Source organism: Passer montanus, unplaced genomic scaffold, assembly GCF_014805655.1.
Source record: "Passer montanus isolate IOZ18808 unplaced genomic scaffold, ASM1480565v1 scaffold1, whole genome shotgun sequence".
Classification (NCBI taxonomy): Eukaryota; Metazoa; Chordata; class Aves; order Passeriformes; family Passeridae; genus Passer; species Passer montanus.
This window is the reverse complement of record NW_024356504.1, coordinates 6,207,761-6,221,795: the sequence shown is the minus strand read 5'-3', so window position 1 is coordinate 6,221,795 and position 14,035 is coordinate 6,207,761. Positions and strand designations below refer to the sequence as shown.

Sequence of the window (14,035 nt, the reverse complement as noted above, 5' to 3'; positions counted from 1 at the left end):
GCCCGGGAGGCCCCGCCGCGCCCGGGACCGTCCCGCGGGCGGCCTGCGCCCGAGCTGGCCTGCGGGGCGTGCGCCCGGAAGGGAGGGGGCGTTTGTGACTAAGATTCTTTCGTATATTTTAAGTGTTGTAAGCAAAATAATTGCGAATACGTGGAGGTGGTTTTGCCGGTGTGTTTTATATTAGTTTTGTAACTTCTGAACGCTTTTGAAAACATTTTTTTTTTTTTAAATGTATGGAACTGTTCTGTCAGCTTTCAGCTTCCTAATTTGCTTTCCTATTCACCAAGTGCTAAGAAGGTATGAATGAGTTTGTACTGAGCCAGTAAAATCTTTTCTGAAGAGCCTGCCGTCAGAAGCCAAAAGATCTGAGTTGTATTCCTCATGCCCTTGCATGGCTGTTAGAAAAATAAATTAAGAGCTCTGTGACATCAGTTGCTAGTTTTGCATAGCAGGCTTGCTTTGAAAGTCTTTCTTACTTGGTTGTTTTGGGTTTGTTACTTTTGTTGTTGTTGTTGTTGCTTTTGTTTGTGAACTGGGACTTTTTATCTTGGTTGTCTTCCGGTGTGCACTTCTGAGATGAAATTTATTTCAATAACTAAAAAAGATGTTAAGAGTAACAGATATAAGAAGCTGTGATCCTACACAGAGCAGCAGACCTGTAAACTTTGGCCCAGCTGAGCAGTGAACTGCAGTAGCCCAGTTTTATGAAGTTACTAGGCTTTATTGTTTCCTGGCTTGCCTCTCTGTTTCTACTACTGCTGTACTAGGCCTGTTGCAATAACGCATTCTTTGCTACCTGACATGTCCCCAGTGATGTTGACAGTGCTGCTGAACCAGCAGTGGTATTTCTCACCACTCCTCATTATGCCCAGTAAGGAACTTCTCTGGCCCCTGTCCTGTTTGGGATTTATTGTATTTGTAGGTCTTTTAATCACGGGTGGTCACAGGTGTTCTTTTCTCTCCATGCTAAGGCAGCTTATGTGACAATAAATACAATGTTAAACTATTTCACTTGTTTGTCGATATGTGTCTTAGATGCTTTTGCCAGTAATTGCTAACTGTGTAATTATTTCATTAGGTATTTATTGCGCAGTCAAGAGCTTCTGGAAGCCACCGAGATCTTGAAGATGAGGAGCTTACACGAATCTTTGTTATGATACCAAAAACCTACACAGAGGAGGATCTGCGGGAGAAGTTTAAGGTTCTGGTTCACTCTTTGTTGTTATTTTAAAATGCCTTTTTCTAAATTTATTAGAATGGCATAACACATGGAACTTTTCATGGTTTTCAGATATTGAAAATGAATATGTTTTTTCATTTTTCTAGATGTATGGAGACATTGAATATTGCAGCATTATTAAAAACAAGACTACTGGAGAAAGTAAAGGTTTGGGCTATGTCAGGTACCTGAAACCATCACAAGCTGCCCTAGCAATTGAGGAGTGTGATCGAAGTAAGAATCCAAGTGAATTCTTTCAGGGTTTTTTTCCAATAAATGGGTATCACCATAATATACCTTTAATTTTTAGTTTTGTTTGCAGCTAAATTATTCATGGTGCAGAAACATGTTAAGACAAAGTTTTCTTGCAAATATAAATAGCATTGTTAGCATCCATTGAGAACAATCACCTGATTATGTTTTTTCAGGACCAAACTGCAAGTAGGATCAGTGAGAAGGGTTTGGAAATGAACACAGAGTTTTCTTTTGTGCATTATTATTGATCTGTAGTGTAGGCTTTGTATACAGGAAAATATTTTAATTCATTCTTGCAAATAGGCAGTTTTAATCAAATGTATTTGATATAAAATTAATTATTATATAAAATACATTGCATGATACACAGGGAATCTGTTGTGATCACATTTATTTAAGAACAAATTAATGCTAACTGAAATTGGGGGAAGAGTGCTTGTTTTTGTTTAGTGTCATGATTTATCTGCTACAGAGTGAAAAACTTTGTATGCTTTATGTATTACCAGTCACTTGGTGAGGCACTGGAACAGGTTGTCCACAGAAGTTGTGGATGTCCCATCCCTGGAAGTGTCACAGGCCAGTTGGATAGGGCTCTGAGCAGCCTGGTGTAGTGGAAGCTGTCCCTGCCCAAGGCAGGGGGTTGGAACTTGGTGATCTGAAAGTTTCCTTCCAACCCAAACCATTCCGTGATTCTATAAGTTGTCACTTATGCTTCAGTACCAAAAGTTAATGAATTTGAGTGAGGCTGGTGGAAGGATGTCAGGGGCTGGAAGCACAAGACTTTGGAGTAGAGGCAGAGGGAATTGGGTTTGCTCATCCAGGAGAAGAAAGGCTTTTGGGAAAACCTAACAGCTGTCTTCCAGTCCTACCTCCTGTTCAGTGTTGCTTAATCATAAATACAAAACAACTTGGGGTGTGGTTATTTGTTCTGATTTTTTTTATGCTTTCTTTGGTTCTTTTTTCCTCAGTAATGTGTGTGGTGGTTCTGCATTGTCTCTATCTTAAGTGGTTCTACAGAAATTATATTTGTGCATAGGAGTATGAACCTGAGATTACTTCGCAGTCAAATTGTATTTCTTTTTTGCTGTGAGGTTAAAATGAAATTAGTTGGATAGCTTCAGTGTAATACCTCTTTCTTTCATAAAAGCAGAACCTAGATGAGTGTAAAACATCCATAAACTACTGTTTTAGCACAGAAGTTCAGGTGATGGTTTCTGGAGCATCTCAGAATCCTGCTAAGTATCACAGAATGATGGTTGAAGTTGGGAGGGATCTCTGGTCATCTTGTTCAACCCCTTGGCTCAAGCAGGGTCACCTGGGTACTGGTGGCCCAGGACCATGTCCAGGTGACTTTTGAATATCCCCATGTACAGAGACTCCATCACCTTTCTGGGCAACCTGTGCCAGTGCTCAGTCACTCTCATGGCAATTAGCCTCTGTCATGCTTAACTTGTGAGTAGGAGTAATTCCATTTGAAAGCTGTTAACTTTCACAAAATTATTTGGGAAGACTTCAAGACTTATAATGTAGTTATTCTCTAAAGCTAGCACTTACTGAGTTTTCTGAATAATATGTTTCTAAATAGGGAACTTGAAGAATGTGTGCCTGCTCAGATAACTGAGATGTGCCGAGGTGTTGTTATGTGTGTGGTTGTTTCTTTCAGGCTACAGGGCCATTTTGGCTGAACCCAAAAATAAGTCATCTGAGTCTTTTGAACACGATTATTACAGTAATGTCATGAGACCAGAACTAAGAGGAAATACGCTTCCATTTTGTAAGTCACAGCTTTTTACACTAAAAATTATTTGTAGTCTGCAGTATGGTTACTAAGTAATAATGTGGTTTGGAGGAAGGGAAGCTGATGGAGTCTTAGGTCAACACTTAATTAGCAGATTGGATATTGAAGTTAGAAACTGGCCAGGCATTTAATCTCTCTACTTTTATGGCTTGCTTTGCTCTGGTTGCCCAATTATTTTGTGACCTGCAGTGGTGAAATCAACATGTGACCTTTAGCATATAATTGACTTGGATTACTTTTAAAAGTTGAATGGAACATATGCACGAAATGAAGGCATGCAAGTATGATGACTCAGATTATTATTTGTGGATTCCCAAGGTATGCAGCCAGAATTTTGTGGCTTTGAAAAAGCTGAGACCCGAATTCAAGAGCCGGTCTCCAAGCGCCTGTCGGTGGTGTCTCGGCTCCCCTTTATCCAAGAGCAGCTCTTCGCCCTCTTCGATTTAGTTCCAGGTCTGGAATATTGTGATGTTCAGAGAGACCCTCATACCAATAGTGGTAAGTAAATGTGCAAAAGGTTTTTGTCTTTTTCCTCTGAAGGGAATCCCTTGTAATTGTACTTAATTCATTTGCACTGCAAAATACAGTACACTTGCTGGAAACAATCAATGGTTGCTGGTATCACTGCATACGCCCCAAAATTCAGTTTTGTTTAAACTCATATTTACACAGGGCTTATACCTTCACTTTCAGATAATAAAAACTCAAGAAGGATGGAATCAAAGTCATGATAAGTGGGTTTTAGTCAAATTAATAGTTTGAGGCAGAATAAATGAAGTTTCAGAAATTGTTAGACATTAAAGTAAAATGTTTTCTAAACAGATCTTTGGAATTTTTCATTCTGAAATATGTGCATGTGTAAAAGTTCACATGGGTAAATGAGGATTAAGTAATTCCAAAATGGATCATGTTTTCTACTGAAAGATTGCTTGGTTTCAGTCTTGTTTTACTGCTGCTGAGACAAATGTGGAAGTGTTCTCTTCTCCAAGAAACTTGAAATGTAAATGATTCAGAAAGTTACATTTTAACTTTACAGTTCTTGAAATTCACTGTAGATGGGATAATTTTATTCAAAAATGCAATTATGTATCCTTTTGTTACTAGTTGTGGAGTAGTGAGGAAGATGTGTTTTCACTTGTGTGGTTTTACTGTCAGCTTTTCAAGCTAGCATAAACACAGCTCACCTGTCACTAGTAAATTTCACTGAAGCTTCCTTCACAAATAAAAGTGATGAGGTAATAATGATGTGTGCTAAAAAGAATTTTGTGTCATCCATGACTGATGTGCAGTTTAAACATATTGCTTGTGTGAGTGCAGTGTGTTGTGAGGAGTTACCTGTTTCCTGCTGACGCTGTGTGCACGGTGCTTGCAGGGTACGCTGTGATTCAGTACAGCACTGCTGCCTCAGCTATATATGCCAAGTACAAACTCCACGGGTTTGAGTATCCTCCTGGAAATCGACTAACTGTCATTTTCCTAGAAGATGGGAATGACAGCTCAGAGTAAGTACAACTTAAAAGTTGGAAGTTACATTCTGGAGAGCAAAGTAGAAAATAAATACATTTTTTAACATAAGATGTAACATCAGTGTCACTGTGAGCTTGTGCCGTACTTGCCAATAGTATTTTCTGAAACTGTTTGGTTTGGGATTTTCTTCTTAAATGGTTTAGAATAAGCCTTTTGAAACTTAGTAGTCTTGGTAGATTAAGAAGATATTAAAATGAACATTCTTAAGATATTATCTAAAAATCTAGGATTTGGCAAGAATCTGTCAGTATATCTGTAACATGTAACAAGGCTGGAATGTATTTTTGATGAATTTTATGAATTAGAGCTAGATTTATGTATTTCATCTCTTGGTTGTGTTTGCAGTAGTGTAAGTAGTAGTTTTGTGAAGCACATATGTAGAGTAAGACTTTTGGGTACTGAGGATCTGATATTGGCACAGTATGGGGAATTCTCAGGTGTTTGAGCATCTCTGACTTCTTCCTGTGTTTTAAATGCCCAGTATGAGGTGGAGCAGCTTAAGCACTCTCCTGCAGTGAGTGTTTTGCCTTAGTTTCATCCTGAAGGAATCCAGTTCATGTCAAACCTGTTCTGGGAGATGAAGACAGTAAGGAGGGGCAGTGGAGAGATTCACTTCAGAAGTGTGTGGCTGATCTGAACTAAAGCCAATGTTCATTGCAACCCTCATTCTTCAATAATTGCTATGTGGTCTTGCAACACAGGCTGTGTATCTATGCAAAAAGAGCAATTGCTTTTTCATACTCTGCAACAGAATAAAGAAAAATCACTGGAAAATGAGAGCTGGAAGTAAACTTTCTGTGGTAATATTTTGATCTCTGAACTGAATCAGTGTTCCTTTATGAAAACAGGTGGACATTTTTTTAGGCATGTCTCACAAAATGTAGTGGGCTCTTGTAGAGATATTTTAATCTTTTTTTTCCCCCCTAGAGTGTTAAAAACCCCAAAGAGTAGTTTTATGTATCTCTTAAGTGGTAATGAATGAATGAATGTTTTCAGTGAGTTGCAGCTAGCATGCAGGCTTTCAGATCTCCCTGTAGGCTGTCATGAAAGCCTGTCTTGATTTTTATTATCTACACGACATTACAGATTTCTAGAGATACTCTGATGTGTATTAAAACTTGCTAAATTTAAGATTGCTGCACCTTAGCTCTTTCTTTAAAGTAGTTTGTTACCACTTCTGCTTGCAGCCTTATCAGGAAGATGGCAGCGCAGCTGGTGACGGCGCAGGTGTCGTCGGCGCTGCGCGGCAGCAGCGCCATGGTTCAGCAGTACAGGACGCCTCCTGTAAGTTCCGAGCACGGCCGGCGGTGGTATTCTGCTGACTTGTTGTAAGAAGCCTCACGTATGCCAATAAAGAGCACTGCTCACTTGCTTCTGCAAACTGTTCTACGTGCTGCATCTTTATTCTCTGGAAACGTGGCTGACCTCGCTTGAATTTATTGTCCAATTTAATGAAATAACTAAAGTAAATAAAGTAATGAAGATTAGAACTCACAGAGTCTATTTATGTCTTGTAATGGAACAAAAATGGTAAGAAAGGTAAAGTTACTTCCCTGCCCCCCACCACCAGTTAACTTATACTTGCATTTTTTTTCCCTTGTTTCAGCAAGCATTTGGAGGAGCTTCTGCCCCACAGTTGCTGCAGCCCCAAACAGATGCCATACTTCCACCACCCAAAAAAAAAGTTCCATCTGACACTGCTGTGAAAGAAAGGCTTTTCATACTTTTTCATCCCCATCCTTTACCTGTAAATGTACTGGAGGATGTGTTCTGGTAAGACTTTGTTTACAAATAAGTGTTTCCTAACAAAAAGGAAACAAACGATGAAATATAGAAAGTAAATATTGAAAATAAAAAACAGGGTCAAATAAGTGTTTCCTAACAAAAAGGAAACAAACTATGAAATATATTGAAAATAAAAAACAGGGCCTGAAAACTCTTTCCAGAAAAGGCAGTGCACAGTAACTATGAAGTTGTAAGTGAACAGTAGGTAACAGTTACTTTTTGAAAGAAGTGTGTAATGGGGTTCATGTTGAAGCATATCTGCAGTATCATCAGTATAGCAGCTTTATTATCCCTTTACTTAATCTGAAGTAAAATGTCTAGTCTTCTAATGTAGATTTTTTAACAAAAAAAAATTAGTACTTCCAGTTACTATTTCCTAATTAATTTTACATTTTCTTTTACTTATTTTTGTAACGCATTTAACTATTTTGATAAATTTCCACAGTAACCTAGGGGGACCAAGTGTAGGGTGTTGGTTTTTTCCTGATACACTGTCATGGTTTGCATCTTACCTACACTATATCAACTGTTCTTTGTATCTCCCTATGTGGTGCAAAGACTTTAGCTAATTTTAACCGTCTTTTAAAAAATCTGTAATTAGCAGTTCTCCAGTATTTTATATTATTAATTTGTAGTATACTCTTGAAAAAAGAGACATTTCCTTTTTCTAATAGCTTGAATTTGCAATAAATCTTTGGAAAGGCAAAATATTTTAAAAGCATCGGGAGAGGAAAACATTTTGTGTGGAAGTCAAAATTAAACCTATATGATAGAGTGGATTTTGTTAATCAGTTACTGGAGGAGGAAAAGGTTATGGACCTGAGTCTTGACACTTCAGTAAGAAGCAAGCAGACAATTTTTAAAAATATTTCAGGATCTGTCTAAGAATCTCCTGAGTACTCTCATTTTTCCTAAAAAATAGAGAAAAAAAACCCTGTATTTTTCCCTGAAGCTGCAGTGCTTGCTTTCTGTGTCATTTCAGTGAGACCTTTTCAAAGATAAATCACAACTGAGCAAGTTCATTTAAGTGAGATGCAGATTTAGCTTCTAAATTATCTGTTGGATTGGGTGTGTACATCTTACTTTTGGTTGGTTTGGGGTTTTTTCTTGTTTTGTTTTTGTGGGGTGTTTTGAGTGCCATTTAGTGTTTGGGGACTGTAGTATTGATCAGCTTTACATATTCTTGTAAATAAGAGAGAGATCACTGATATTTGAGGTTCTGTTGTAATATTTCATAGAAGACATCTGTGAACTTTAGGTGTTCATTTGTTCTTCTACCCCTGATTCAAGAGAAGGGAATATGCAAATTTGGAGCATAGATATAAAAATACTGGTTTTGCAGTTAACGAATCATACGTGCTTTAGACTGGAAATTTTATTTTTAGGAAAATCTGTAAATTACCTTTTCTTTTTTTCCCCCGCCCCAGTCGTTTTGGACAGTTGATAAGTGTTTATCTTGTGACTGGAAAAAATGTGGCCTATGCAAAATTTGCAGACAGAGCAAGTGCCAGCGAGGCCATAACTGCATTGCATGGCAAGATTGTGAATGGTGTGAGGCTGAAAGTGAGGTTGGCAGACTCACCCTCAGAGGAGCCCAACAAGCGCCAGAGAACTTACTGAGCAGGTGAGTACCCAGCCTGAGCCCTTACTTACCCTGGAGTCAGCTACCTGAAATAGTGACAGGTAAAGATTTGAAGTTAGATAATACAAACGTAGAATGATAAACTGTAAACCTATTCTTAACTAGCAAACTGAAATAGAATTTTTGATATGTCTGCGTGTGTATACACATATAAGGTTGTGTTCGAGGGTGCCAGGATGCGAGAGGAGAGAAGAATCTTGACTCCATGCATCAGAAGGCTGGTTTATTATATTATGATATATATTATATTAAAATGCTATACTAAAACTTTACAAAAAAGAATACAAAGAAAAGATTTATCAGGAGGCTAAAAGGACAGGAGTGATAACAAACAGCTCATGACTCTCAGAGTCTGAGCCAGCTGCATCTGTGATTGGCCATTAATTAGAAACAGCCAACATGCACCAATCACAGATGCACCCGTTGCATTCCACAACAGCAGGTAGTTATTGTTTACATTTCTTTCCTGAGGCTCCTTAGCTTCTCAGGAGAAAATCCTGGCAAAAGGATTTTTCAGAAAATGTCATGGCTACACACATACATACATACATACATCTATGGGTGTGTGTGCACTTATATATATACGCACGTGCACTTTATTTTATAAAAAGCAATTTTGATAATCCTTGAAAAAAAAATGAACCAGTTGATAAAAATCAATCTGGATGTTCATAGAAGTATCACTTTTGTACTTGGGAGAATCAGTTGACATTGAAAAGACTATGCAAAAATAAACAATGAAACAGATGTAAGCTTGTGTGTGTCTTTTTTTCGTTACTGTCATATGCCCTCAGTGGCATTGGGTAAAGATAAAAAGTTGAGCCCTTGAAGGGCAGAGGAGTGACAAGGTAAATAAAAAAAGGATGGGGGGGTACAGGTAAGATTGTCAGGTGGAACCAAAGGTTTGGGATATTTGGGTCATCTCTGTTCTCAGAAATCAGGTGTAGCTGAAAAATGTGGTAGAGGAGAAAATGAAGCAGAGCCTGTGGTGAAGGAATTGCGATAGGTGTTTGAGATAATTAGTTTGAGAACTTTATTATTTTATGTTTATGGCCTGTGAAAGCTGGCTGAACTCCTAGAGATGTTTTATATCTAAATGCCTTCAGGGACCAAAATTCAATTGTTCTTTTAAACAATGCTTTGCTTCAAATTATATTGACTTTCATCACATTTTTGAATTATTTTTATTTTTTATGCATTAGGACTATTGCCATAGGAGAATACAGTTGGGGGAGAAAAGCCTAAGCCCTTTTTTCTACAAAATAACTCTCAAATATTACTATAGCTTTCAGATATTTCCAGTACCATACTGTCTTCCTAGGGAATATGAAGTTTTAATTTAACTAATTCAGAAAATATCACTACTGTCTTTGCATCAGTATTTTCCCTTTAAGTACCTTTCTTTGTATAGATGTTATGACCCCAGAGTTGCAAAGACCAAAAAAAGCTTTTGCCCAAAGTGTTCTTTTTCTCCTTTTCTTCTAAGAACCTCCATGTTGCTGTTTTGATAAGCAGCAGAGACTAAACGTGGCCTTAGTTTTTATACACAACTTTTGTTTTGATAAGTTGGATTTCTGCGCATTCTTTTTCTGCGTGGAATTATAGCTAAAACTAAATTGAAACTTTTTTAATCATCAACTGTGGTGAATGCAATTTTAAGTAACTTGTGCCCATGCTCTTACCTTTGTACAGCATTTTGTTTTTAATGTGACTTTTGCTTTCAGCAATAAAAGCCCAGCCTCTCTGTCCCTACAGTTATTCCCTACAGGAATAACTATGATGTGAAGGGTAATATAATACAGGTCTGCCTTGTGTACTTTTTACTGGAAAAGTGTAAATACAACATGCATCCAAAATTAGAAAAATTATTTATCCCCATTTTTTCATACACCAGGTTCTTGATTCCAAGTTTCCTAGCAGGTTGTCTTGGCATCTCTCTCTTTTTAGGATAGACAGACAGACAGAATCACTTGTTCATTTGTCCTTTAGCTGGTTTCTCAAATTCAAATGAAGTGGTACCTAAAAGGCAAGATTGCCTTTCAAAAGGGCTTGACCATATAAGTGATTTTCCCCTGTCTGCCTTTGTGCTGGACTGACTGACAAGCTTTGCAGTAATTTGGAGGCTTATATTTTGCTTTTAATGAACGTGATAAATTGTGCATGTGTAAAGAGATGCAATTCTCCCTACCTCTGAAATAGTTGAGGGTTTTTTTTAAGATGTGAGAATACTTACTTTTTTCATTTTGAATTATAGGAAATAACCTTCCTAGCTAAAACTTCTGTGAGTTTTCACTTAAGGAAATAATTGCTTCTTAAAAAAAAATCCTTTCTAAAGTCCTGTTGTACTGCTTGCCTTTCATCTCTAACAAAGTGACTGGATTTCTAAAATAATCTTTTCTATACAAGGTTTTCTGATGAAAATTCATTATAAGATCTGTGAATTCTAGACTCTATGAAAATAAATGTCATTCAATTTCATAATTAAGTAACATATTTATTTTTTTAACACATTTGAAGTTTTGCCCCAACACCTTCTTATGCAAACAGCCGTTTTTAAAATACAGTTTGCAAAACTGTTTTTTAAAGAAGGTTATATGGTAACAGTATGCTACTCATAGTGCTTATGCAATGCAAACTTCTGACTATAAGAACTTTCTGTTACCTTGCAATAAACTTTGTTTATCAGGCAAGTTTGAATACGCATCTATTAATATTCTGAACTAATCCACTAATGAATTTTACAGTCTCTGGTTCTCCCACAAGTCAATGAAAATTAATTTGTTTATGTGAATAGTTAAAAGTAGCAGAGAAAAGATGGAAATACAGATCAGTAGGGTTCTCTTCACCACTTTTACGTTCTAATGTAAGTTTCTTAGGGGTTTCTTTTATGCTAAACAAGTATTTATGCCTGAAATAATCACTTCAAACTTATCTTGCTTTAAATCAGTGTAGGCTTGAGAACGCAACTGCAGTGTCTACTTCTAGGCAGTTGCTAAAGGCAGACCTGACTTAAAAATCTTGCTGTTGACCAGGTTGTGCTCTCAGCTCAGAGCTTTGTGTTAGTTGGAGTATTTTGTGGAAAGCTCACTGCAGTGTCTGATGCCAGTTACACACAGTGTGTAATTCGAAAATAGAAGAGGAAGGGAAGAATTTGCTGTCAGAAGTCGTCATTGTGGCATTCCAATTAATCTCTTAATTGCTACCTAGTAGTTCTATTCAAATACCATCCCCACTCTTGGAAACCCCCCAAAACTACTAAGCAAGAGACCCACAAGCAAACAAAAACCCCAAACCCACCCAAAATGTCTGTCATAAAGCTTTCAAATAGTCCTTGAAAGCAGAGTTTCTAACCAGCTTTGTGTTAGAAATGCCAGACACAGCTATGTGGAGCTAATTTCTGTGGCTTTTGATACTCATTGTGATTGACAGCAAATGGATTCATTGCATTTTTCCCCTGCTGAAAAAACTTGGGTGTTTTTAATAATTATTTAGTTACTAAGTTGAAAAAAATAATTTATTCTGTCATAAAATACTTGCTTATTTTTGTCTTTGGTTATTCTTGTCTGGAAGAAGTGCTGCATCACTGATTTCATTTGCATTCATTTTTTGACTTAAACCTTTCTTGAAATCCTGATATTAGTATGTATATATTTTAAGGATTTACTGCTCTACAAAAATGTTTTTAAAAGGTAGTTGTATCATAGTTGTGATAGACATTAAAAAAATAGCTGTCTTTTGTATACTGCAGAAAAAATACTGGCTTTTATACACAGCTTAGAGAAATAGATGCTTCTTTAAAAGTTAGACAGGCATGCTTAAAACTTTAGTATTATTCTTCTAAAGATGAATACCTTATTTATATGCTGTTGTAATGATTATATTTTATAATATGTACTTTGAAATAAAAATAGGTATGTTGCTTTTGATACTATTTTTGTGCTTGTGTTTTTTCTACAGAAACTAAGTAATGACATGACCCTCAGCTAGCTGACTGACTGACTGAAAACGTGACTAGACATGGTTCCTGTGGACAGTGACAGCTTTTTTCAGTGACAACTTTTTTTTTTTGTTAATTGTTACTTAGTTGATCTCTCTATGATCCTTTCTCTTTCTGAATATGCAGACATGCAGTTTTGAAAATTATGTAGGCATTAAAAACTGTAAACTGGTGGTTGTTCTTGTAATAGTATATAACCTTGTATTACAGAAATAGCTCTTGTTTTTACCTGAATCCTTCTTATAAGATGGAAATTACAATGATGGAGGAAATAAAGGAGCCAGCATTTTCTGACTTGAGTGGTTAATTGATAATGATTAAGATTCTGTTAAAATATAAGACATCTCTCATGATCCAAATTGCATTGGAAAGTGAAGTACAGCAGTTAATTCAAAGAAAATGAAGTAACTTTAACAATGCCAGCAGACATGACAGTATTAATCTAGATTTAAGAAAATTTCTGTAAACAAGAAAATAATTCAAAGTACATTCTTAAATATTTTGTTTCTTTGGGCCACAATTATTAGTTCTGCTGTTTAGTGAAAGGAACATTTGACTCTGTCAGACTATCAAAACTTATATTTATGCTTTCTTATCCTGAGGTCTTTTGGCTATAACTGCAGGGAAACGGTGAAGTCTAGGGCTGTGGGTTTATTTCTTTATTTCTGTTAGTTTTGTGGGATTGGGGTGTTTTGTTTGTTTGTTTGTTTTTTCCCCAGAAGCTTTCAATGCATATGTTCAAGTAAGAGTTGGACAAGTCAAGTTTTCAGCAGGATGAAGACGATTTTAGCACTGATGGAGAGTAAATGTGTACAGATAATTTTCAAATGCCATTACTTTTCTGTGTATTCCTGTATACTACTTGTTGAATTGAAAATATCCTAGTTATTAAAATATAATATAGAGATAAAATTGAGGAATTCTAATTGTATGCACTCTAGAGAAGCATGCCCTTGGCTGCTTCCTGCTTCCCAGCATCTCCCATATGGTCCCTTCATCCATTGGTTCAGAAGTTTAAATGCAAAGTAATGAACCATGTATTTAAAAAGAACTAATTTTTTCTTTATTTAAAAGAATATTAGATTTCAGATGTTCAAATGGGAGCAAGTTGCAGAGTAAAAGTTGCTTGAGAAACCTTTTCCTTCCCTCCATTCCAATACCTGTTAAAAAGCAGTTCTCAATGACTCACCCACAGCTCTTTTCCCTAAGTGCAGTTGTTTCATTCAACACAAAGAACAGAATTGAATAAGGGCTGTATGGGTTAACCAGGCTGTAAAATTTCTGCTTTATTTGGTGTAGCTGTTAGAAATCAGTGGAAAAAAAAACAGATTTATGGTTGAGCCTGGAGAACTGGATCCTCTCTCTGACTGTAGCCCAAAGTTTGGTTCTAAGGAGGGTTGCCATTTCTCTTGTGTTCCCCTGAAAAAGTTCCAGTTTGGATTTTCTGTTTATTTGGTTGGTTTTGGTTTGTTTTCCCATCCTTCATGATAAATTTCAAGTAGCATTTGGGAATTTTCCATATTTGCACAGGGAAAATAATTTTAACCAGGTTGCCATGAATCCCAAACTCCAGAACTGTTGGGCAGCACCTTTGCATCCTTAACTGTACAGGATGCAAAGGTGCTGTCAATGTGTGCAGTGAGTCCAATATTTTCAAAAAGCATCAGTCCTGTTCTGTGGACATGGAGAGACAGCACACTCTTCCAGAGGGTCTGACACATGCTGCAGAACCTGGATGCTGTGGTGGATCTGCACAGTACCAGGTGAAATGCTGAGAATCCCTGTATAGGCTGCTGAAAAAAGCCCAACTTC

The 14,035-nt window shown here is 36.9% G+C and overlaps 1 protein-coding gene across 2 annotated transcripts in view; it reads left to right on the top strand.

The window, feature by feature from the left end:
• The window catches only part of RBM45 (RNA binding motif protein 45), a 13,603-nt gene extending 464 nt beyond the window's left edge, over positions 1–13,139 (top strand). Inside the window, exons 2-10 of one of the 2 annotated variants that reach the window (XM_039734093.1) lie at positions 1,079–1,201; positions 1,327–1,453; positions 3,138–3,248; positions 3,591–3,770; positions 4,645–4,774; positions 5,987–6,083; positions 6,406–6,572; positions 8,012–8,208; positions 12,184–13,139. In XM_039734093.1, the coding sequence (XP_039590027.1) occupies positions 1,079–1,201; positions 1,327–1,453; positions 3,138–3,248; positions 3,591–3,770; positions 4,645–4,774; positions 5,987–6,083; positions 6,406–6,572; positions 8,012–8,204 (1,128 nt within the window). In that variant the 3' untranslated portion in view covers positions 8,205–8,208; positions 12,184–13,139. The other variant, XR_005630409.1, reaches the window with a different exon arrangement.
• Positions 13,140–14,035: the final 896 nt, after the last annotated feature.